Below are 23,563 nucleotides of genomic sequence, written 5' to 3' on the forward strand. Positions count from 1 at the left end.
CAAAGTCCTAAGCCCATATGATAAGTATATCAAGGGAAGACAGGAACACTCCAAAGTATGATAGAGGGAAAGATTTTTATTACAGGCATGAGGAATAAGTACAGCTATAGACTTCTGAAGAAGTCCAGAGCAGGGACTAAATATGGCCAGTAGACTGAGGGAGGGATAGGAGAACCAGCAGAGAGAGGAAAGAAAGGAAGACAAAAGAACAAGGGAGCAAGCACATGGCCAAAATGGCAGGGTTGTATTGTATGGGCATGGAAAGTTAGAGAAAGAGAAGCCCATGAGCTAGAGAAGTCTAGGGTAGGGGATGGGGTCAAGAGCTGGGAGAAGTCGGGATGCCAACACAGACTCTGTAACAGGTATTTGCTACGCTGAGAGAACCTGGAGGCCAACAAGCACTTTGGCATGCTAATGGGCACCACAGTTAGCCACTTGTCCAGAGTTTCTTTTGGACCTGTCAGTAGCCTAGAAAGGACTTTTGTGTCCAAGAGAAGTAGATCATCAGCAATAGAGCACCGAGCTGGAGCATGGAGGGATATGACCTGTCTTCTGTCTTTTTGGTAATTGAAAAGGGCAGTGACTCATGCCACCCTTGCTGGAGCCAGCAGGAAGCTAGACAGATATGCAGATTCCATCGCCTCTGAGGAGCAGACGAAGCCATGACTTAGGGACAGGAAATAAAGCGGTAAGGGTGGAGAGGACATGTTAATCGTGAACTGCAGCAAGTTTAAGACAAAGAAAGTCGCCACCCAGCTTGCCTCAGTGACAGTTTATCTAATGGCTAGAGCAGCATGTGGAAGACTGTTGGGGTAGACAAGGAAAGGCAATGAAGACCATGATTTTCTGACTTGAGTATCATTCCTGCAATTTATTCCCAGTGTGGCCGCGGATAAGCGATGTAACTTTCTGTGCCTCACTTTCCCTATCAGTGAGTTGAGAATTGAAGACTTGCCTAGTGTTGTCATATTACAAACCATGAGAGCACTGCCTGGCATATAATAGTTGCTGGATATCGACTGTTGTCCTTTGTAATCTGGAACTAGTCAGGTAAAGAGAACCTCAAAGTACAGCCAAAACAGAAGAACTTGCACACAGAAAGGCTGTGACAGTTGGCCCTCTGTATACCATGTTCCACATGCATGCATTCAGCTAATCAGGAAGCCAAAAATAGTAACTAAATACATTACAGACAATTTCTGACCTAAACAGTATAACAGCCATGTCCATCACCTTGAGAATGTATTTGTTCTGTTACCATTGAGATGATTCAAAACCCAGGGAATGTCTACCGGCTGTATACTATACTACATGATCATACGCAAGAGGCCAGAATCTAAGGACATTAGTATCTTCTAAGGTCTTGAAGCCCATCCCTCCCTCCACAGGAACTGTGGAACATCCTGATCTGTCTCCTGTTGAACATGACTTTAATCCTAGCACTCCGGAAGCCGAGACAGGTAGATTACTGTGAGTTCAAGGCCATACGGGGCTACATAATGAGACAGTGTGTCAAAGGAAAAAAATAAACAAAATCCAAGAGAATATCTCTGCAGTAGTCTTAGTGAAACTGGTGTCTGTCAGTTCAAACTCAGTAGACTACCCTGAATCCCTTCTCTACACAAAGAATGACCTCATCCCACACCCATGGGCCTAATCTCGGGAAATGGCCCAATTAACTCTCTGGCACCCACAATAGGAAGCATTTTTTTCTGCATTGCAATTTTATTCTATAAACTGGCAAAACCAAGATGCATTTGGATCAAGAATATTTTCAGCTGTTCTGTTTCTACAAGCTGTACACTGTCTTGGGAGCCTGTTTAGAAATGACAAGCAGCCCATGGCTGTTGCTATTGTGGTAAAATTCCTGAGAGGCTGGTCCTTGGCCTCCCTCCTTTGTAATTCATGTGAAATTGTCGCTCAGCACGGCAGCTATCTGGAATACCATTAGATTAGACACCCAAAGGAGGACAGACTTAAAGGAGGTAAGTGAGGATAATCTTTTGTGACTGATTCGTCACCCCAAAGGGATAATGCCAGGAAGCTGGGTGTATAAAGTAACTCTGCTCTCCAGATAATAGAGGACTGGTAACTAGCAGTGACCCGGTGACCCAGCCTAGTTATATTTTAACCTTAGCTTTTCTTCTTTATGACGGAAGCCTAGAACTGTATTTAAAGTAATTCTCCTCAATGGCATTAGGTGGGCACAGCCACACACTCCACAGTCACTGCCTGAACAACGTGATAGAGCTTTCATACATATTTTTGTTTTGTAACTAAAAAAATAAAATGCTGCTCTTGGGATTTCGCTACAGCTCAGTCGACTGCTTGTCCAGTATGTACAAAATCCTGAGTTTAATCTTTCCATCAAATAAAGCAGATGTGGTGATGCCTATAATCCTAGCACTCCAGAGATGGAGGCAGGAGGATCAGGAGTCAGAAGTTACATTCCAAGTTCAAAGCTAACCTGAGCAACATGTCTGCAAAACAATGAGAGAGAGAGAGAGAGAGAGAGAGAGAGAGAGAGAGAGAGAGAGATGGATGTTAAATTTTCTTTAAAGTTCTATCAGCACCAGGACATAAAAGTATAAAAGTACTATGTATAAACTCTCTTGTCTCAGTTGTATCCCAGAGGACATAGCTGGTCCAACCCCATCTCGGTACATTTATCACACCCTTCCGTCCCATGTTCCTCATTCTGAGCCCTTCTAATCCTGAGCAGGACTCAATCATTGTCCCCGCCACAAAGCCTCCCTACATGGTTTTGCTCACAAAATCCATTCTTCTTTTGAATTGGTGCCTTACTCTCTACTCTAGGACTGTAGAGCTTTGTTGGAAGGAGGCTGCTTGTTGGTCCCCGGAAGCTCAGCCCTGAAATAATCACACAGAAACTCTATTAATTAAATCACTACTTGGCCCATTAGCTCTAGCTTCTTATTAGCTAACTCTTACATCTTAAGTTAACCCATCTCCAGTAATCTGTGTATGGCCATGTGGCTGTGGCTTACCAGCTAAAGTTCTGGTGTCTGTCTCCAGCAGGGCTACATGGCTTCTCTCTTAACTCCACCTTCTTTCTGCCAGCATTCAGTTTAGTTTTCCCTGCCTACCTAACTTCTGCCCTGCTATAGGTTCAAAGTGGTTTTTTTATTAATCATTGGTATTCACAACATACAGAGGGGAACCCCACATCAGAGCTTTCTGCCCTCTGACCCCTTCTCTACTGTCTGGAATCAATGTCCCCTCAGTTTGAGGAAGACAAGGTCCTAGCCTCTTGCTGAGATTTATTAAATGTCAGATAAATGACTATCTGTTCCATATGTTTATGACCCTTAATTAATCAAGAACATTAAGCCCTAACATGGAAGTTGTTGGGAAGTTGGCTACACATATGTCTTGTTCAGCCTTTAACAAGTGCTTTTAAAATCACTGTTACGTCAAACCATGGACAATCATATCCTTCTGTGGTTCATGATTGTGATAATACATGTGAGATGTACCTCCCTTAAACCTTGGTGCCATGCTGGCAAATGACCCATCTAAGTAGGAAAATATAATTTGAATTTTCTTTAAAAATGGCAAGAGCTGTGTAGGATTACTGTTCTATGTGGCAGCAGCTGGAGCAGAGATGCTAATCAGCTGCTGCTACCCCTAGACAAGGCAGATACCCTCTGGTTTTCCTCACTCTCCTCTAGTCTACCACTTGTCCATTTAAGTTACCTCAGAGAGGACTCAAGGACAGATCAAAGTTTGATTCCAACCAAATCCCACTGGGCAAACCAGTTGTAAGGAAGTTTATTGGCTTCCTTACAGAGTTTGGGCAAGGGTGATTTAAGGCAGTGGTTCTCAACCTTCCTAATGTGTGACTATTTAATACAGCTCCTCATGCTGTGGTGAACCCCAACCATAAAATTATTTCATTGACTTTGCTACTGTTATGAATCGTAATGCAAACATCTGATACACAGGTTGGCTTGAGGCGACCCCTGTGAAAGGGTTGCTCAACCCCCAATGGGATCATGACCCACAGGTTGAGAACCTTGGACTTAGAGGACCATGGATGACCACAGAAAAGCCACCCCACTGGAAGGCCTGAGGACAGTACAGACAATGGCTCCATCATAGCTACATAATCTGTACACTCCAGTGAGTCCCCAAACCACAAAATCATGTGCAAATAAAGCTGAATTCTACACATCGGGGAGAAGGGTGTAAAAGGGAGCAGCTGATACCTCCCCCATCTTCTATGAGGAAACAGCCATAGCCATTCTAATAAAGATAGTAATGGCTGTCACACTCAGAAGACAGCATCCTACAACGACCCCTTACATCACCAGAACAGAGCAGGGAGAAGACAGAGTAGACCACTTCTGTCCCAATAGTCTATATAGGTTCTCTGAGCTTTCTACCACTGAGTTACCAGTAAAAGAAGGAAAGCAGTTTGTTTGGGTTGTTATACTCCTCTCCCTTTCAGTTTTTCAACTTTTAAATGATGCTTCTTAGATAATCGACTCATCCTTCACAATAGGTCTTATTGTTCCCAGAGCGCAGAACAGTGATGGCTAGAAATAGCAGGTGGATGGAAGAGAAAAGAGAAGAAAGGGTGGGGGTGTGGCCTAGCTACTGACCGCTTGTGTTGTTCACGGCCTCAGGATTAATACCCAGCACAAAACAAACAGGGAGGGCTTTACTCCACTTAGTTAGTATTGGTGGGATATCCTAAGGATTTTTATAATATTCGGTCCTTTGAAATGCACAGCTCACAGCTGGGATCCTTGAGATAGTGTTTAAAATACGCCTTCTCTGCTTCTGTGCTATTCCCGGGTCATGGGGGCATGGTCTGGCTGCCTCCAAAGAACTAAATTTAGGTTGTTAGGAGACACTGGAGAGCTTTCTATCAGAATTTAACTTCCTGAGGAAACCCTGTAAGCCTATAAAACAGATCGATGGGCAGATCTACTGAACAAAAGCCAGGTGGCCAAGCCCTGGCTTCTTACACAGCCACCAGAGGGCAAAAGACATGACAGGAGAAAAGAAAAAATGAGCTCTCTCCCTTGGAAAATTACTGTGTGTGTGTGTGTGCATGCCACAATATATGGAGATCAGAGAACAACTTTCAGGAAACCATTGCTTCCATAGGTTGCAGGGCTACAACTCAGGTTGTTACACTTGCAGCACACCAAAGAATTTTACCATGAGCCATATGGCCTGTCATTTTAAGGTTCGCTCTTCACCCGGTGCTGACACACGAAATACAAATATGCCAGAACATGTGCTAGTGGAGGCACAGCCCTCCCGTTTTGAACGCACTTCATTTTTAGAGTGCTAAGTATAGATGAGAAAAGGAAATGGTAATTTAACATCAGGTAGGCACTGGTGATATTATGAACAGTTAAATTTGAATAAACATATACCACATGATATGATATATAGTATATACAAATAATAATAAATTATTAACTGTGAGCAGTGGTTACACTGAAATCCAATGTCCCGAAATGTTATTTGGCTATTGATGTCAACTCTCTTTGGCCAAATTAGGTAACAACTGTTTGAACAGACCTTCCCGTTTTAGAAAAAAATCCATCCTTCAAGTCGTGGCTCAAGTGTCACTACCATGATAAAACTCAATTCCCCCAAGTTCCTAGCCTCAACCAAACAGTCAAGTACCCCCTTTTATCTGCCCACAGTGTTTTCACCTTGTTTAACTTGAACACTTACAACATTTAGTCAGAGGGGTGACTAGAATAAAGGCATGAAAAACCGAATGACTCACCAACCTCTTAATTGGTAGCCTTGGCCATTTCTTACTGGGTGCGTTTGAAATACTTGAATTGATTTTGCAGTAATTTTCCTTTACATAGTTTTTTTTAATTATTCTAGGGCAATGCAATTGGTCTTCATGGACTTGGTCTCCTGTACTTTCATGGAAAAGGTGTTCCTGTGGTAAGTTCAATAACCTTGCCACCCTTTCAACATATTTCTAGCATTTTTGCATTTAGCATTAATGTATAGGAATTAGTTTTTCTTGCTTGGTTAGCCAAACTAGTATATCTGACAGGGGATGAAATGATTCAGTGGAATCTTTCCAAAGAGACAGAGGCACAAACCTGCGACAAGAATAGCATCCAGAGTTGTGTCTGAGACTCACAGGGTCAAACCAGCTTTTGAAACAGCTGCCTCCTGAGGATTTTACTGATAGAGAAATTTATCTTCTTAGCTTAAGATGTCTTTTGAGTGACCTTCCCTCATCTAAAAAAAAAAAACAACTACTAATACAGAAAACTACAATTTATAATAAAATAATATAATTATTTCTATATAGAATGTAAAATAATAATGAAAATGAATTCTATTTCTGGTGCTATGTTAATTAGCCTATAGGATGCTGACAGTACGCTTAAGCTGGAAAGTGGTTGTTACCATGGAGTTATGCATATAGCATTGAGTAATACAGTGTGATTATCTTGCAGAATTATGGTGAAGCACTTAAATACTTCCAGAAAGCTGCAGAGAAGGGATGGCCTAACGCACAGTTCCAGCTAGGCTTCATGTACTACTGTAGGTATCGCAAATATGGCTACCTTATTTAGAATGACGTAGGCATTTGTAAACCTCCTCCTCATGTAGCAAGCATCACAGGGTTGCTGTGAGTGACTTGCAAAGAACATTAGGGCATCGGTTTAAGAGAGCTTTAATGAAACATAAAGACTTGGATATTAGTTGAAAGAAAGGGTAAGGAGATACAGAGACAGGATGCCCACCTTTGACTAGGCTAACTTTGAGGTTCCTGTAAGATCCAGCACACATGTCCAGAAATAACAATGGCACTCATGAGAGAGAACAAGGCTGAGGAGAAAGATCCGAGACATGAATGTATTGGTGTAAGCCAAGAGTAGTTGAGTTTGCAAAGGAAAAAGAAAAAATGTGAGAAAGAGGAGATGTGGCTATGCTCATAAATCTGGTGATCCTTTCTGGCATCTTGAAATGTTAAGCCAAAGAAGCGTGACTATCAAGAAAAGAACAAAAGCCTGGAAGGGGAGGAGAGGTTGAGAGGAATCCAAAAGGGCAAAAAGGTGGAACTTTCCATGTAGTAATAAGAGCGGCGGGCTGCGTCCCCAGCACCCCGGCTGCCTGGCTAGCTTATGCCCGAAATAACAACACACAAACTGTATTCATTTAATCACTGCTTGGCCCATTTCTATCTAGCCTCTTCTAGGCTAATTCTCACATATTAATTTAGCCCATTTCTAATCATCTGTGTAGTGCCCCTAGGTGCGCTTACCGGGAAGATTCTAGCCTATGTCCATCCTGGGTCGGAGCTTCATCGCGTGCGTCTGCCTGGGAGCTGGGAGCATGGCGTCTCTCTGAGGTGTCTGCTCCCGAGAGGAGAGCTGTGGAGTCTGAGCTCACTTCCTCTTCCTCCCAGCGTTCTGTTCTGTTTACTCCTCCCACCTATCTTTTAACCAATGAGGGCCAAGCAGTTTCTTTTTATTTAACCAATGACCTTCCTCCATCATTTCCAGATGCCATGTACATGTCACTGATAGTGTGCAACGATAATGTAGCACAAGGTCTGGCAATAGAATAGTGGAGGAGGAAGACTGTGTGAGAAGGGCAAAGTGAAGGGGAGGAGGAACTGAAAAGGCAGGAGGGAGAAAAGAGAAGGAAGAGAGAGGAATGAAGAGGGAAGAAAAATTAATTGGTATCCTTATCACTTAGTCAATATGTAGAATTGCTGTGTTGATTGGTGAGATTATTGTATTTATTTGAATGAGCACAGTTGACAGTGGGTTAGGGTGTGAATACAAAAGGAGAAAAAAGAAAAATAATATTTCAAAATGTATCTTGAAAAGAGAAAAAAAAGAAAAGAGAAAAAAAGGAACTGAAGGGAACAACATCCAAGAAGGAATTGTTATTAAATGATGAGACATGAACATAATTATAACTGATAGAAGGAGGTTCTGGGAAAAGTTGGCGGCATTAAGATCTGATTGATCCCAGGTAGGCGGAGGCCTCTTGGTCTTGATAGAGAAGTGGTGTTTCTCAGCCTGCAGCACTGAAGGGAGAGCAGAAGCACAGATCCACAAACTGGGGTAAGATGATGAGGTAGAGGTCAGTGAGGAAAGACAAGATGAAGTTGTCCTTCACCGGCAAAAATACTGCATTCTTAGAGCAATAGCAAGGCAGTTACAGTAAGGAGCTCAGATGGAGAGGAGATTTGTAATAATTCCTATGGGAGTTAAAAGAGTGAGAAGTCAGGACAAACCCCAGATATCTGAACATGCCCTCACCAAGTTCTTCATGTCAGAGAAGGAACCAAGGCAGCAGCCAACTCTCTCTAGTAGGTCACATCTAGTCAAGAAGTCTACTGATGTCTGCCACTCTGGTCCAGCTAAGGTGGTGTTTGCCACTGTGGTCCAGCTATGCTGATGTTTGCCACTGTGGTCCAACTAAGATGATGTTTGCCATTGTGGTCCAGTTAGGCTGATGTTTGCTACTGTGGTTTAGCTAAGCTGATGTTTGCTACTGTGGTCCAGTTAAGATGATGTTTGCCACTGTGGTCCAGCTAAGATGATGTTTCCACTGTGGTCCAGCTAAGATGATGTTTCCACTGTGGTCCAGCTAAGATGATGTTTCCACTGTGGTCCAGCTAAGACAGCCTGTTTTTTATCGTGTTTGACATCATATTCTCCTAATTTGCTCCAAGTCCTCAGCTTACAATCTGTCCAATTCCTCGAGCTTCCAGGAGAGAATAATAGCAATGGCTTTGCATGTTCCAGTTCATTTTACTCTCTCAACATATGGACATCCCACAGCTTATAGCTGAGCTGACTGGGTGATATCAAGGCCACACATTCTACCCAAGATGACACAGTCAGGCTGGGATTCAATTCCAAGCAATCTGTCACCAGACTTCTAGCTCCTTTTTAATTTTTTCAAATTTTACTTATTTACTTATCTATTTAGACATAGAGTCTCACTATGTAGCCTGAGCTGGCTTTAGACTGGCCACCCTCTTGCCATGGTCTCTGGAGTGTTAGGATTGCAAGCGTGTGCCCCCATGCCAGGCTGGCTCTAGCTTAATTCCTGTGTGGCATTGCTTTTAAAAACCATGAAACTTTTGAGCTGGGAGGGAATGTGAAGCCAATCCAGGGAAAGCCCCTTTGTTTTTTGCAAGTGAAGTCCCTAGATGGGAATGACTCAGAAAGAGGAATAACAGTTAACAAGAGAGCTGAGCCAAGAATCTCACCTGCTAGAGATGTACCAACTCTGCTCAGCACCAAATGCCTCTGCCACTCTTCCCATCACGAGCTCAGACAGAGCTGCCCTTCCTGGACCTGGGATTTGCCTGCTCTGTGTTTGTGGCTGGTTGAAATCTACATGGAGAGAGAGAGGAGAGAGAGAGAGAGAGAGAGAGAGAGAGAGAGAGAGAGAGAGAGAGAGAGAGAGAGAGAGAGAGAAGGGAGAAGGAAGAGGAGAGAGAGAGGAGAGGGACACAGAGAGAGAGATGACGGTAAGATCACAAAAGAACTCCTGTGATCACACATTTCTTTGTCTTCCTATGTACATGAAACTGAATAGCACTTGTTTCTTAATTTTTCTGAATGTGTAAAGATCACAGACTGACTCAACCACTTGCCCCCCAAAATAGTGACTCTCAAGTAGTTTTACTTACGATTTTAGGGTTTTTCCCATCCTGTTTAGACTTGTTGGGTGTCACTATGACTATTATATCCATAAAATGCTTTTCCAAAAAAAAAAAAGAGTGGCTTAAAAGAGTTTTCATTTTCAGCCGGCTCTGGAGTGTGGAAGGATTATAAACTTGCCTTCAAATATTTCTACTTGGCATCTCAGAGCGGGCAGCCTCTCGCCATTTACTACCTAGCCGAGATGTACGCAACTGGAACCGGGGTGCTAAGATCATGCAGAACGGCCGTGGAGGTAAACTTAGGGTCACACGGAGTGGGGAGGCTGCTTTTGTTACATAGATCTTTTCTTGCTGTTGGCAACCATTTGACAGGAGGAGAAATGATAGTGTAACTTAAATTGGGGGAGAGAAGAAGAACAATGAGCCCCTCCTCTCTGGAGTCTGGCTCCTCCTTGCAGTCACAATCTGCCTCTGGAATTTAGAAGGGCTTCAGCCTTCAGAGTCAAACCACCAGAGCAACCTGGCACACCCAGTGACATGGGAGTCACTCCTCAGGAAAGGCAGGCTTGATTTAGTCTAGGAAATTAGCCCGTTCCTTCCCAGAAAACAGGGTCCTTAGATTTTAGATGACTCGGATGACAATTGAGAAAGTGGGTTCTTTCGGCCTGAGCCAGTAATGTACTTTTCAAAAGAATGCTTTCCGGACCTTAATGCCCTTCATTGATTTATTAAATACGTCCGCTGCATCAGTACAAACACCTCCACGTTGCAATCTGGTCCCTCTGAAACTCATTTCAAAAGCTCCCAGCTAATAATCTATCTTTAGATTTGTTCCTTTGCCAACTTCCTAATGAATTATGTATGGCTAACCTCTTTTGGTTACATAAGGGCTATTCAGCTAAGTTGACATTTGTCCCCATGGAGCTCCCCACACCTCCTTCCCCATCATGTCACCTATACCCTCAGGCGCTGCCTCTCCATCCTCCTCATTCCCACATCAGCTGTAGCCTCATCCGCGCAGAGCACTTGTGCCTGGAAAATGACACTATCAACAACAAAACCCTCCAAATTGATATTCTTATCCTCTCGAATAGCCTCCAAGCCAGGAAAGTTTATTACACAAATTAAAAGGAGCCGGAGAACAATTCGCTAGAGACAAAGCTACCCTGAGAATCTGTGTGCCTATACACGGATTAGTTCTTCACCCTCAATGATTTTCAAAAGCCAGGCAATTTTAGAAAAAAGTTCTTGTCTGCTCAGCCATCAGCAGCTGAAGACGAGGACCACAGATCACTGTGTGGGCTGAAGCTAACCAGCCTGTTTGACTCCTTTTTCCACCTTCAGCTTTACAAAGGTGTCTGCGAACTCGGCCACTGGGCTGAGAAATTTCTGACAGCCTACTTTGCCTATAAGGATGGCGATGTAGACTCTTCTCTCGTTCAGTACGCACTGCTCGCAGAAATGGGATACGAAGTCGCTCAAAGCAATTCAGCATTCATCTTGGAATCTAGTAAGATAAGATCTTCTCAATTCCCCAACCATGCATATGCAAAAATGGCTTACTATGTCCTCATTTAAGCCTTTTTAATGGAATAGTTCCTTCTTTTTTTTTTTTTTTCTTTCCTTTTCCTTTTAGAAAAGGCTAAAATTCTGGGGAAAGAGAAGATGTATCCAATGGCACTTCTGCTATGGAACCGAGCCGCCATCCAAGGTATAAAACAGATCAAAATAGGCACATAGCTGGACCACATCGATGGCTAGTCCTCTGATTTACTTCAGTTGTGTGGTTGGGAACCGAGGCACAGAGGTACAGGGTATCAATCCGGGGGCACTTCAAATTGCTCTGCTGTGAGAAGTCATTTCTGAGCATTCATTTTCTTCATTATTCTCAAAGTCTCTCAGTTTAGCAAGCCCTCAGAATTTGTCTCTGTCTCCATGGTACCAGAACTGTTGTTCGAAACAGGATAATTTTACTCAAGAAAACAACTATCTGGGGCTGGCTTTAGCCATTCATTGGCTGAGTTGTTTGCTGAGCCGATCTGAGATGTGCCCTGTGTCTCCGAGTCTGTAGGCAAAAGTCATTTTATGTGCGGACTACATCTGACTTCTCCTCTAAAATGAGACATTGATGATGACAACACACTTCAGATATTTAACTATCAATATGTTAGAATTAAAAAAAAAAAGTGGGAAGATCCTTTCTTGGCACCCTCCAGGTCTTCCTACTTGCTGGTTTCACACGTGGTAAGGAACGTAAACTATCATTGCTCAGAACAGCATTGGCAGGTGGCATTTGCATCACCATGTCCCTTCCAATTTTCCCCCCTAGAATTATAGTATTGAAATCAGAGCGATGTGGCACAGCTGTCACGGTTGGCATTTGGATGTGTGAGGAACTCTTGCAATAAGAGAGCAATTTTATTTCCAATTAGGTTTCTTGAAAATCATCTCCTGTTAAGGCTGAATCATCCCTTTTAACAGGAAGTAATAGGATAAAAAAAATGATTCTCAGCTGATGCTAATATGAAGCAGAGGGGGAAAAAAACCACAGTGGTGCCTTCACAGACCCAGCTGAGCTGGTAACACAGCAGCGAGCCATCAATGCGATTTTAGTGAGAAATTCTATGTTTTGTAAAATGCAATAAAGACCTTATTTGGAGCGAGAAAACAACACCAGCAATCTCTCAGCCATAGCAAATCAGCTCGGTTGCAACAGATACATGTTTATTTCAAGCCAGGAAATAGTGTAGAAATTGGACCAAAGAAAAAAAGAAGCAGAAAATGAAGAGACATTAATATTAAATAGAACACACACACTTGCTAGATTGCTCAAAATAACCCTGTGTCAAAAGGTCAGACATACCCATCTCAAAGTTATGGCTGTTGAGTGGCTCACAAAAGGTAGGAATTCAAATAATGGAATTCCAATTAGTCACTAATGCTTCTTCATATAAAGAGCTACTGAGACATCAGGGCCCAGAACCAGCTTGCAGCTATGGGATTGAAGTAGACATCTCTAGTCAACAGATCTACCCAGGAGCCTGTCAGAACTACCACATGCACTCATTCGGGTACTGTGGCTCTGAGCACAAACTTGGTCACTGTCCTCCATTCTCAGAGACTTGGGAGATCCTGTTCTTAACTGCAAAGCTTAAGATTACACAGGTGTCCCATCCCTTTGTGACCATGGCCAAGCAGTAACCTTGGGGGTCAGCATGACAGATTGGAACAAAACTAGAGATGGAGTAGGTTTCTCTTTGGGGCCTCATGTCTCTCCTGGCCTCTGTAGTTAGCCCTCAGTGACATCCCTATTGGCCTTCGCTCCCACTTACCTGTACATTTTGTGTGATTCATGTAGGAAGCAAAATCTGAAACCTAATGTCTTCATCAGCTTATGAGTTTTAAAATGTTGGCTCTTCTCAGAGGGAAACAAAGATGGTTCATGGTGTCACATATCTTTCAAGTGTCTGTGCTTGAATTAGAAATTTAGAGGAATTTTGTTAATCAAAGGTAGAACTTTAAAAGAAATCCACAGCCCTGGACCAAATTGGGAAAGAATTTTGGAAGGGAGTCCTATATGTCAAGACATACCTCAGACCCTAATACACTGGTTCCCATTTTCCAAGGAAGCCTGGATTTTGGGAAGGGTTGTCCATGGCTAAGACAAATGTCCATCATAAATTCTCCCTCATCCTCTCAACCCACATTCTTTTAGGAAACAGAAGCATGGCCATCTCCTGAGACACACACATACCCTCAAAAGCCATTTCTAAGTGGCCGCAAATCTTTGAAAGTAATGTGATTTCCTCCGTTCATGATATATCCATGTTTATTGGAAAGTAATATCCTAAATTAGCTCCAGGGAAGACATTTTCTAAAAATATCCTAGCATGATCATTCCATAAATATTTATCAAGTACCATACTGGGCTCCAGAACAATTTAGGTAATTAAGAGCCTTCCAGTTCTTGCTTTGCCCTTATGGGGCTAGATGAGAGTAGAGTTTTAGAAAGGAATTCTAGGGGCAGGTAAGATGGGATCCAGTTCTCTAATAGTTGCCATCCTATCTCCAAATAGGTGTTTATGTGTAGTTTATTATTTCTTTCAGAACATTATAATCATGAATATTATCCTGCAATGAACATGACTAGCATCGTATTTGTGTCTTGTCTTTCATACAGTATATGTAATCTTACCTGTGAGATATTGCCTGTCTCATGTGTACATATGCATGTAAGTGTATGTATTTGGTGTTTTTGCAGCTTACTAGGTGGACTTACAGAGGACTGTACACGAATCTCTGCGTTATTATTCTCTCTTTCCGGTCTTCCTCTCAGGGAATGCTTTCGCTAGGGTGAAAATTGGAGATTACCATTACTACGGTTATGGGACTAAGAAAGACTATGAAACAGCAGCCACTCACTACAGCATCGCAGCAGATAAGCATCACAGTGCACAAGCCATGTTCAATCTGGCCTATATGTATGAGCACGGCTTGGGTATGGCAAAGGTAATTGCATTTTTTCAAAGCTAGAAATGACAGCTGTGTAAGAAGAAAAAAATTATAAATGTTTGGAATTTCATCGATGCCATTAATGTAGAAGAAAGAAAAGAGTCCCTCTCCCTTGTGCTAACACATATAACTACACTATTGCCTTCATGTCCTCCAAGTACACAATTAATGAATAGACGAAATCTAATTTGGGCCAATCTGATTCATGTTTCCCTCCTTTTCCCAACACATATTTTTGTGGTGAGCCCAGTCTCCACCTCTTCATTGATGTGACATAAGCATTGACATCTCCACCATCTCCTAAATGGTCAGCTATAACAGGAAGTTGGAATGAGGCCTGGGCTATAGATTTAGGTGGCGTGCATCCATCTTACAAAGCAGTCACCATCTCCATGACACCATACTGGGCACTCTAAAGACACCTAAGAGGTCAGAGAGCCCACATCTGGCTTGAGGCATGTTCACTAATAAAAGAGCGCCCTAACAGTGCAAGCTAGTGGGAAAAAAATCCCTTAGGCAGCGGGTGTGATTAGTCAGAGATGTATTATGAGTACGAAAGGAGGAGGCAGGTATGTTAAATGTCAATATTAACCAGTTTTGGTTAGGTGTGATATACATGTACATATATACATACATATCTATATTGAGGTAAGCACTCTGTCCTTGTGAGCATCAGAAATCCCCACTGCAGTTATAAAATCATTTTGCAGAGTTTCCTTAGTGGTGGATCCAGAATTTTATGCAAGGCATATCTGATCCCAAACAATTTCAGGGAAAAAAAAATGGGACCGACAATGAGTCATACTTAGCAACAAAGCACGTTTCTCTCCATGGCGCTTCTGTTCCTAAATAGTTCTAGAGTGAAGTGCCGTGGAGCCTCCTGGCTCTCTGTGCTCTCTTCTTCCGTCTGGTTGAGGATTATTAGTAGGGAGTTTCCTGAGAACCGCTGAGCTAGTGCTCTCTACAGCCAAAGGCTTCCCATTCCGGCCCTGACTGCTGGGTCATGCAGACAACACTGTCTTGTCCTTGCTGCAGCCTGCCTGTGCCCGACCATTTTTCATCAGTCAGCCCTGAGCAATAACTTGTCAACTCCAAATCCAACCCATTTTCCCACTCCTAGCAGAGGTGAGCTACCTCTGATTGTAAAACGGACAGGACCGAATGCTAAACTGGATATTTCTCTGAATGTTATTTGTTGACTCTCCACATCCTACCACCAGCCATATCACTGAAACAGAGCTAATGATACCTGGCCTACCCTCCAGCTTAGAGGATTAAATGAACAAGCCTGTGTGAAAAGGCTTTGTTGTTATACACTATGTGGAATGACTGTCACTTGGATCAGAAGAGAATTTGAACATCTGCTAAGGTTTCAATAAGATCATTAAGTTCTCATATAAAACACCAAAACCCAAGAGAAGCGTTGTTTACAGAAAATGTACAAATGACCCCACTCAGTGTGTTCACTAAGTTAGTTCTCCTGCCCAGGGTGATTCAAAACAGGGCTCACTCTTAACAGCCACATCCTCAGCACAGTGAGACCATTTTCTCCTGTGTACCCAGAGGCCCAATGGCACATCCTCTCATGACACGTGGCCAAGACTGCAGGAGAGGACTGTCAAGGGTCCAGCATTGGACCGTACCAGTGGCTTTGGTTTTCTTTCCTCCATACCCACCAGTTAGCCTCTCTGCTGGGCACTTCCTTCACTATTCAGATAGCAGCTGTTGGGACATCCATTCCACACGCAGAAAAACTAGCCACAAGTTCTTCTCTCTGTCCCTTTTCTATTCTTTCCTGCCAGGTTTCCTCTTAACTCACAGGTCATTCACTGTGATCAAACTGATCAATTTTCCTCACTGGAAGTATCATGGGTTTTTGGTTGGTTGATTGGTTGTTTTGACATAAAGCATCTACATTAAAAACCACGGTGCAGTTGGAGACGAATAAAAACCAAAGAGAAAGAAAGAGACAGAGAGAGAGAGAGAGAGAGAGAGAAGAAAGAAAGAAAGAAAGAAAGAAAGAAAAAAGAAAGACAGACTAGAACCCAGGGGCTGCTCTCCGACCTCTTTCAGGACTTTGGATTCAGCTGGTGAGAGATCACTATGCTTTGTCCTTACTAAGCTCCTCGTTTAGCAATTAGAAAAATAATTACCAAGTATTCAGGGCAACCTTTATTAATTTCATCATCTCAGACAAATTAGTAAAGTGACTCTAATTTTCAAAAACAAGCTTTCTAATGAGTTCAACCCCCAAACTTATTCCAAAGCGATTAGGAGAATGGCCTTTCTAGCGTTTGTCCTCACTGCAGCGTTTCATCAGTGTGGCACACCACAGTTCTTGTTACCGTAAATCCTCGTGCAAACCAGTGAGACAAAAATGAGGGTAATGTCATTTCCAGAGAGTCTCTGAGAATGTAAGAAGGTTGGTGGAAACATGATTGGTAAATCCTTGAATTTAAGGAGGAAAGTGGGGAGTTGGTGTAAAAATATGAGCCTCTGGTGTGGGTAACGCAGACGCCTATCCTAACAGCTTCACTGAGAAGCACCTCAGCTCAGTGGGCAGCTTGATCTAAACACAGGGTTAGGGTAGACTGTGTCACTGTAGGAACATAAAACAATGCCTTGTTTCCCAAACCCCTCTTCTGCCAGAGATGTAAACACCCTGCCACACCTTCTAAACTCCCAAGGACAAAACAAAAAAGAACGGCTCCTCTACAGTTCACCCCAGGGGAACTAATGAGTTGGGGTGAGGGGTGTAGTGCTTTACTTACAGAACACGGGTCAGGAGTCGCTGACAGGACAGTTGGTGACCCCAAAGCAACCACATGGGCAAGTTTTCATCAAGCGTGGACGTTAGCTTCTTCATAGCCAAAAAGATGGACCCCTCCCCCTGAGCTTCCCAAGCCTATATACTCTAGCGCCTCCCTGAGGCCACGTGCAAATAGGACAGACTTACCAACGGGGCTGTAAGAAGTAGCTAGACAGTAACTGAGGACCCTGTGACTTTCCCCAACTCCCTGCTGTCAGGGAGTATCAAAACTCTCCAGGCCCAGCTGTAAGGATCCTTTGCAAGCAGACTAGGCTCACCTGGTAAAGATGGTGGTTGTCTTGCTGTAAGGATAGAGCTGTCCCACACGCCTGAAGGAAAATTAACTGAGGATAGAAACTTGAAAACGCGAGCATTCAGCTCACAAATTACTATGAAACTCTTCTGCAGTTTCTATTTTTTAATTACTTCAGAAGCTATGCTATGAACAAAGCCTGCTATCCGTTTCTCCTGGCTATTCCAACTGTCTCTACTCTGGATCAGTTCTGAATTTTTTTTTTCACGTTGGTCTGTTGCAAAGGCTACCTGGTGCCTTCAATTCTGCTGTTCTCCCACTACATTTATACCAGAAATACCTCTGCCCACTAGAGACTTACAATTGTTAGTCTTTAGAATATTTATGGAAGGATGCCTACCTACTTGGACTTCATTTCCCAACATCCTTTGCATCATCGTGTGCCTTCTCCCCCAACCCACCACTGCTTAAGAGAAAGGTGCCATTTGTTCTAAGGCAGCCAGTACATAAAAGCAGTTTCTCCCTGGCCATTTTACACTTTGTTGATGGATCACAGCAGAAAGCAGAGGTTCTGGGGGAAACGCAGAGTTTCTTAATTACCAGTGGGGAAAAAAAAATCCTCTACCACCCAGGAACATCCATGTTAAAATGCTCATTAAAAGTAAAAACAAACCTTTCAGTGTTAAGTGTCCTGAATTCGGGGAGTTTGTTACGAGTGTTAGCATTACCTTAAGGAATGCTCAATTCATCTACCACTACTATGATATTGTGGATAAAGTTTAAGTCCTTCAAACCATTACTATCCTTACTGTCCCAAAGGCAATGCAGACAAACACACAAACTGAAAATACCTTCCTGGCATAATAATTTCTCGACTTCTTTCCTGAAATTCAGTGCCTTCTTTGACTTAACTGTTCTTGATAACAACAGCCTCATATACCGATTTTCTTCTAAATATAGTCTAGGCTATGTATTCCTACCCCTCAAATGATGGAGGAGGGTCATCTTTCTATCTGTTGATTTCATTGGTTAAGCAATAAAGAAACTGCTTGGCCCTCATAGGTTAAAACATAGGTGGGTGGAGTAAACAGAAGAGAAGGCTAGGAGAAAGAAACTGAGTCAGTGAGTCGCCATGATTCTCCCACTCCAGGCAGACGCAGGTTAAGATCATTCCTGGTAAGCCAGCTCGTGGGCTAAACAGATAAGAAATGGGCTAGTCCAGGTGCGAGAGTTAGCCTAGAAGAGGCTAGATAGAAATGGGCCAAGTGGTGTTTAAAAGAATACAGTTTCCGTGTAATTATTTCGGGGCATAAGCTAGAGTTAGCCATGTGGGCGGCCGGGTGCTGGGGACGCAGCCCCGCCACTCCTATTACAACACTCAAATCCTTCAGTATATTCCCAGGTTTAAGATACCTAATTCTAGAATGTTACGGTCTGACTCTCCTTCACTCGTCTGTATGTTTATCACAAACACCTGATAAGGTGATTGCTCACATTATGAAGCTCATTCATTATCACATGTGCTCACCTATGTTCAGCTGAAACTAAGACACAGGCTAGGCCTTATAGCATCTGTTTTCTTTCGTGCTGGGAAGATTTGTCCCAATCTTCTGAATTTTAAGTACTTCAGGTGAGAATGTTCTTTTTTTGCTTCCAACAAATTTATTTAGCAGACTTTGAAGCTTTAGAAGTCTTTAAGAAATGAGCCAGCACATGTCTTGTTATATGAATGAGCATCCTTTGGGTATATACCCAACAGTGATATTGCTGGGTCTTGAGGTAGATTGTTTCCTACTTTTCTGAGAAGTCGCCATACTGATTTCCAAAGCGACTATGCAAGTTTGCACTCCCACCAGCAATGCAGGAATGCTCCCCTTACCCCAAATCTTCTCCAGCATAAGCTGTCATGATTGTTTTTGATCTTGGCCTTTCTGATAGGTGTGAGATGAAATCTCAGGGTTACCTTGATTTGCATTTCTCTTATGGCTAAAGATGTTGAGCATTTCCTTAGATACCTTTCAGCCATTTGAGATTCATTTGTTGAGAGTTCTCTGTTTAGGTCTGTACCCCATTTTTTATTAGATTATTTGTTCTTTTGATGTCAAGTTTCTTGAGTTCTTTTATATTTTGGAGATCAGCATGTGGTCAACTATGTTCATAGCAGCATTATTTGTAATAATAGCCAGAATCTGGAAACAACCTAGATGCCCCTCAACTGAAGAATGGATAAAGAAAATGTGGTACATTTACACAATAGAGTACTACTCAACAGATAATAATAATAATGACATCTTGAAAATTTCAGGCAAATGGATGACTCCAGAAAAAAAAACATATTGAGTGAGGTAACCCAGATTCAAAAAGACAAATATAATATGTACTCACTCATAAGTGGCTTTTAGACATAAAGCAAAGGAAACCAGCCTACAATCCACAACTCCAGAGAACCTAGACAACGAAAAGAACCCAAAGAGAGACATACATAGATCTAAATAGGAAAGAGAAAAGGTCTCCTGAGTAAATTGGGAGCATGGGGGTCACAGGAAAGGGTAGAAGGTGAAAGGGGAGAAAGGGAGGGGAGCGAAGAAAAGTATATGGTGCAATAAAAACAATTAAAAAACAAAACTAACAAAAAATTAAAAGGAAGAAATGAGCCAGGTATGGTGACACACACCTGTGATCCCAGTCCTCAGGAGGTGGCTGTCTGGAAGATTGTGAGTCCAAGGTCAAGCAAGGATCACATAGTGAGACCCTGCTTTCTTAGGAGTGGGGAAGGAGGGAGGGGGAAGGAGGGAGCTAATGCAGAGAGCAGAACACAGCTGAGGGAAGACATTACATAGGACAAGGATTAGCAGAGGGCCCAAGAACTCACAAGTACTGAAGCCTAAAAAGACATCTGGGTTTGAGGATGCAGCTTGGTGGTAACCTAGCATGTATGAAGTGTTGAATTCAAACCCCAAAACCAAAACCAAAATGAATTTTTGGGGAAAAAAGAAAAAACTCTCCTTAGTCCATAGGTACCCAATGAAAACACTATTCTGGGAAAGATGCTTTGAAAACAATACTCCTGTGCCAGAGAGACACTCGGTGGGTAAAGGAGTTTGTCACCAAGCCTGATGACCTATGACCTAGTTCAATCTATGAAACACACATGGCGGAAGGAGAGTTCTGAAAGTCAGCCTCTGTACTCCACTTAAGAACGATAGCACACACACATACACACACTAAATGTAAAAATGTTTTAAAGGAATATTCCTTAGAAGTCTTTTTATCAATATTAAGCAACAAGACAAAAATAAAATAAAAAATAGAAATATAAGCCATAAATAGTTGGAAAATAACTATCTGCCTTGGAACAATTCAATAAGGAAAAGGCCCCCAAATATGATAACACATCATTTCAAAAATCAAATTCCAACCTGAAAGATAAAATAGCCCACCCATTCATTTTGTAAGAATTATTGAAGCCCTATGTTGTAGAATATTATTTTAAGATGTGCTATGGCAGGCAGAGAGAATAAGTAGAAGGAGAAAAAGTAAGAAAGAGAGATCAAGTGAGAAAAGAAGGGGCCAGTCAGCCAGCCACAGAATAAGAGTGAAATAAGATATACAGAAGAAAAAGTAAACGTCTAGAGGCAAGAGAAAGATGGCATAATTTAAGAAAAGCTGGTTAGAAATAAGCCAAGCTAAGGCTGGGCATTTATAAGTAATAATAAGCCTCCGTGTGTGTGATTTATCTGGGAGCTGGGTGACAATCTCCCCTCAAAAGTCCAAAGAGTAAAGGGCTTAGGAGAAAAAAAAAACAGCCCTACTATGTAGTAGGCACCTTATTAAACTTATTTTTGAAGATAGTCCAAGACAGTCAAGGACCTGGAAAAAGACAAATAAATAAACAAATTCTATGATACATACTACAGAGATTGTATGATTATTATTAGCTATCTACACATAGGGATCTGTACTCATGGTACCTCAAGTTCGAGCTAACTAACCCCGAATGATATAAGAATGGCTTTCAAGGCCTGTGTTATTTTTCCATCACAGATGCCATTCACAGCACGCTGATTTTCTCATGGTCTGTAGGTCAAGAGTCTAAATGTCCTGACTCTGCTTATGGTCTCACAAGACTACAATCAAGGCTAATTCTGTACTGGAGGCAGTGGGAAAGAATGTGTTTTCAATCTGATTCAGGTTGTTAGTGAACTAAGTTCCCTGTCAGTGTTAAGACCAAGCCCCCTGTTTCCTGGCTGGCTCTTTGAGTTGCTTCTGATTCTTTCCCTGTGATCCCCGCACCCCGCACCCCAGCACCCAGCAAGGTTGAGTTCCTCTCATACTTTCCATCTCCCTCTCCTGCCCCAGGCATGATGAGGGCATGGACAATTTCGTGGGCCCATTCTACCTACCAAATAGAAACTGTGATATTTCTAACAACGGTTTCTTTTTCTCAAGAATCTGTGCCTGATAGAGATGGGACGCTTTCTTTCCAGGACCTTCATCTGGCCAGAAGATTGTACGACATGGCTGCTCAGACAAGCCCAGATGCTCATATACCTGTGTTCTTTGCCCTTATGAAGCTGGAAACTGTGCATTTACTCCAAGATATCCTGTTTTTTAATGTAAGTTTGTCTCAAATCGATTCTAGAAACTAAGAAACTCTGGGACAAAGTGATGAGGCTTACGGAGGGAGTGATTTTTTTTTTTTTTTACTTAGCTAACTTTTCTTTGATAAGTGGAATGCAAAGTCTTGTACTTAGCGCACGGCAACTCTGCTTGTTGAGCATGTGTTGACACTGTGTAGTACAACCAGTGAATTAATTCAGCAGATACTCTTCCCCCACACGCTGTGTTCAAAGCCTTAAGTGGAGATAATGCTATATATACTTGTTCAAAACACAGCTCCTGCCATCAGAATCTGAGACGGGTGAGCAGATGGCAGGTGGCAAGTGATACCACAAAGAGCTGTATTTCTTAAACGTAGACATTAATTTTTTTTTGAGACAGGGCCTTATGACATAATCAAGGCTGACCTGGAAGTCACTATGTAACCCAGGCTGACCTCAAATCTGAGACCCTTCTGCTTCAGGCTTCCCCGCACAAGGATGACAGGCAAGCGCCACCTTGTCCAGCTATATTTTATACAACTTTGTGGTTATTTTAGTGGTGGTAATTAAGCCCACGTATGGGCTCTACCCTGAAATAGATCCCATCTTCTAAGATGGAAGGAAGCAGGGGGCGGTCTGGGGGCAGGGTGGCAGTGCCAGGCTTGTGAGAAGAGCTGGTTCTGACTACAGTCAAGCGCTGGGACTGTTTGTTTGTTGGTTTTGGTTTTGTTTTTGACTGAATGCCTCTTGCCAGCAGTTTACCATGAGATGGAAGTGGCTGAAAGTAGACAGCACCGTTGGACCATACTGGGATTTATTTGTGATTGGCCTAATTGTTGCCATGCTGATCTTCTTGCTTACAAATCGCCATAGGTAGGCTCTGGACCATCAGGAAACCTACCCACAGGTTCAAGCCAAGCTATCCTCACCAAATAAAGAGTTTCCTCATTCAAATCAAGAGCTAATGCAGATTTCCCACACGGCTGTAATCGAGAGAGGACAAAGCTTAAGAACTGATCTAGAGAAACAACTCCAGACTTTCTGCTTAGTCAAGGGTACCGTGGGGGGATGCTGAGGACAGGTCATCTAAGACTACACCACAAATTTATCATCTTGGTGATCTAGTCCTGGCCTCGATAAAAGTCACCATCTTTGTGTTATAGCAAAGGTGTCCTTCCCTCTTGAGAGAACAAACTGGGTGTGTTGGCTCTAGACACATACTGGAGTATATGGTAGTTTCAGGGGAGGTAGGAATGCAGATGCCTGAGAAGATGAGAAATAGACTAAACACATAGATTCCATAGGGATGATCTCGGGGGCAAGCTGAAGTCCTGATGAACAACAGTGCTTCTTCACAGCAGGTCATGCCTGGAAAAGGGGGGTGGCAAAAGTGAAAGCTGGTATTAGCTTCATGGCATAAATGAAAAGGTCTAGCTTTTCTGGATCCCAACAGGCAAGTCGGGAACCTAAGACTAGGCAGGGGGATTGGTGGATGAGGAGAAGCCAATAGGCCCATGACCTCTGTTGAAGGCTAGGCTTGAATCCTAGCTTTATACCTTTCTAGCTGTTTTTGAAATCTTTTAGCTTCAGTTTCCTGATGTGCAAGACAAGAGGGCAAAAATACCTATCTTAGACAGTTGACATGAGACTTAAATGAAATAAGGAATGCAAACAAAGTAGCAAAAGTCTTGCACCTAGGAGGTACATCATAAATGATAGGGGAGCTGGTTCAGCAATTA

General features: G+C 42.6%; 1 protein-coding gene and 1 pseudogene across 1 annotated transcript in view; both read left to right on the plus strand.

Moving 5' to 3' along the window:
- Positions 1 to 22,795, plus strand: part of Sel1l2 (SEL1L2 adaptor subunit of ERAD E3 ligase) — a 49,341-nt gene extending 26,546 nt beyond the window's left edge. The window contains exons 10-17 of the mRNA XM_041670783.1: positions 5,881 to 5,943; positions 6,471 to 6,558; positions 9,794 to 9,942; positions 10,994 to 11,159; positions 11,286 to 11,360; positions 13,986 to 14,158; positions 21,711 to 21,839; positions 22,582 to 22,795. Of these exons, the coding sequence (XP_041526717.1) occupies positions 5,881 to 5,943; positions 6,471 to 6,558; positions 9,794 to 9,942; positions 10,994 to 11,159; positions 11,286 to 11,360; positions 13,986 to 14,158; positions 21,711 to 21,839; positions 22,582 to 22,701 (963 nt within the window). The 3' untranslated portion in view covers positions 22,702 to 22,795. The remainder of the gene's footprint in view (positions 1 to 5,880; positions 5,944 to 6,470; positions 6,559 to 9,793; positions 9,943 to 10,993; positions 11,160 to 11,285; positions 11,361 to 13,985; positions 14,159 to 21,710; positions 21,840 to 22,581) is intronic.
- LOC121460598 lies at positions 3,454 to 3,542 on the plus strand (annotated as a pseudogene).
- Positions 22,796 to 23,563: the final 768 nt, after the last annotated feature.

Source organism: Microtus oregoni, unplaced genomic scaffold (assembly GCF_018167655.1).
Source record: "Microtus oregoni isolate MIOR12 unplaced genomic scaffold, Mior012 000020F_ref0000438, whole genome shotgun sequence".
Taxonomy (NCBI): Eukaryota; Metazoa; Chordata; class Mammalia; order Rodentia; family Cricetidae; genus Microtus; species Microtus oregoni.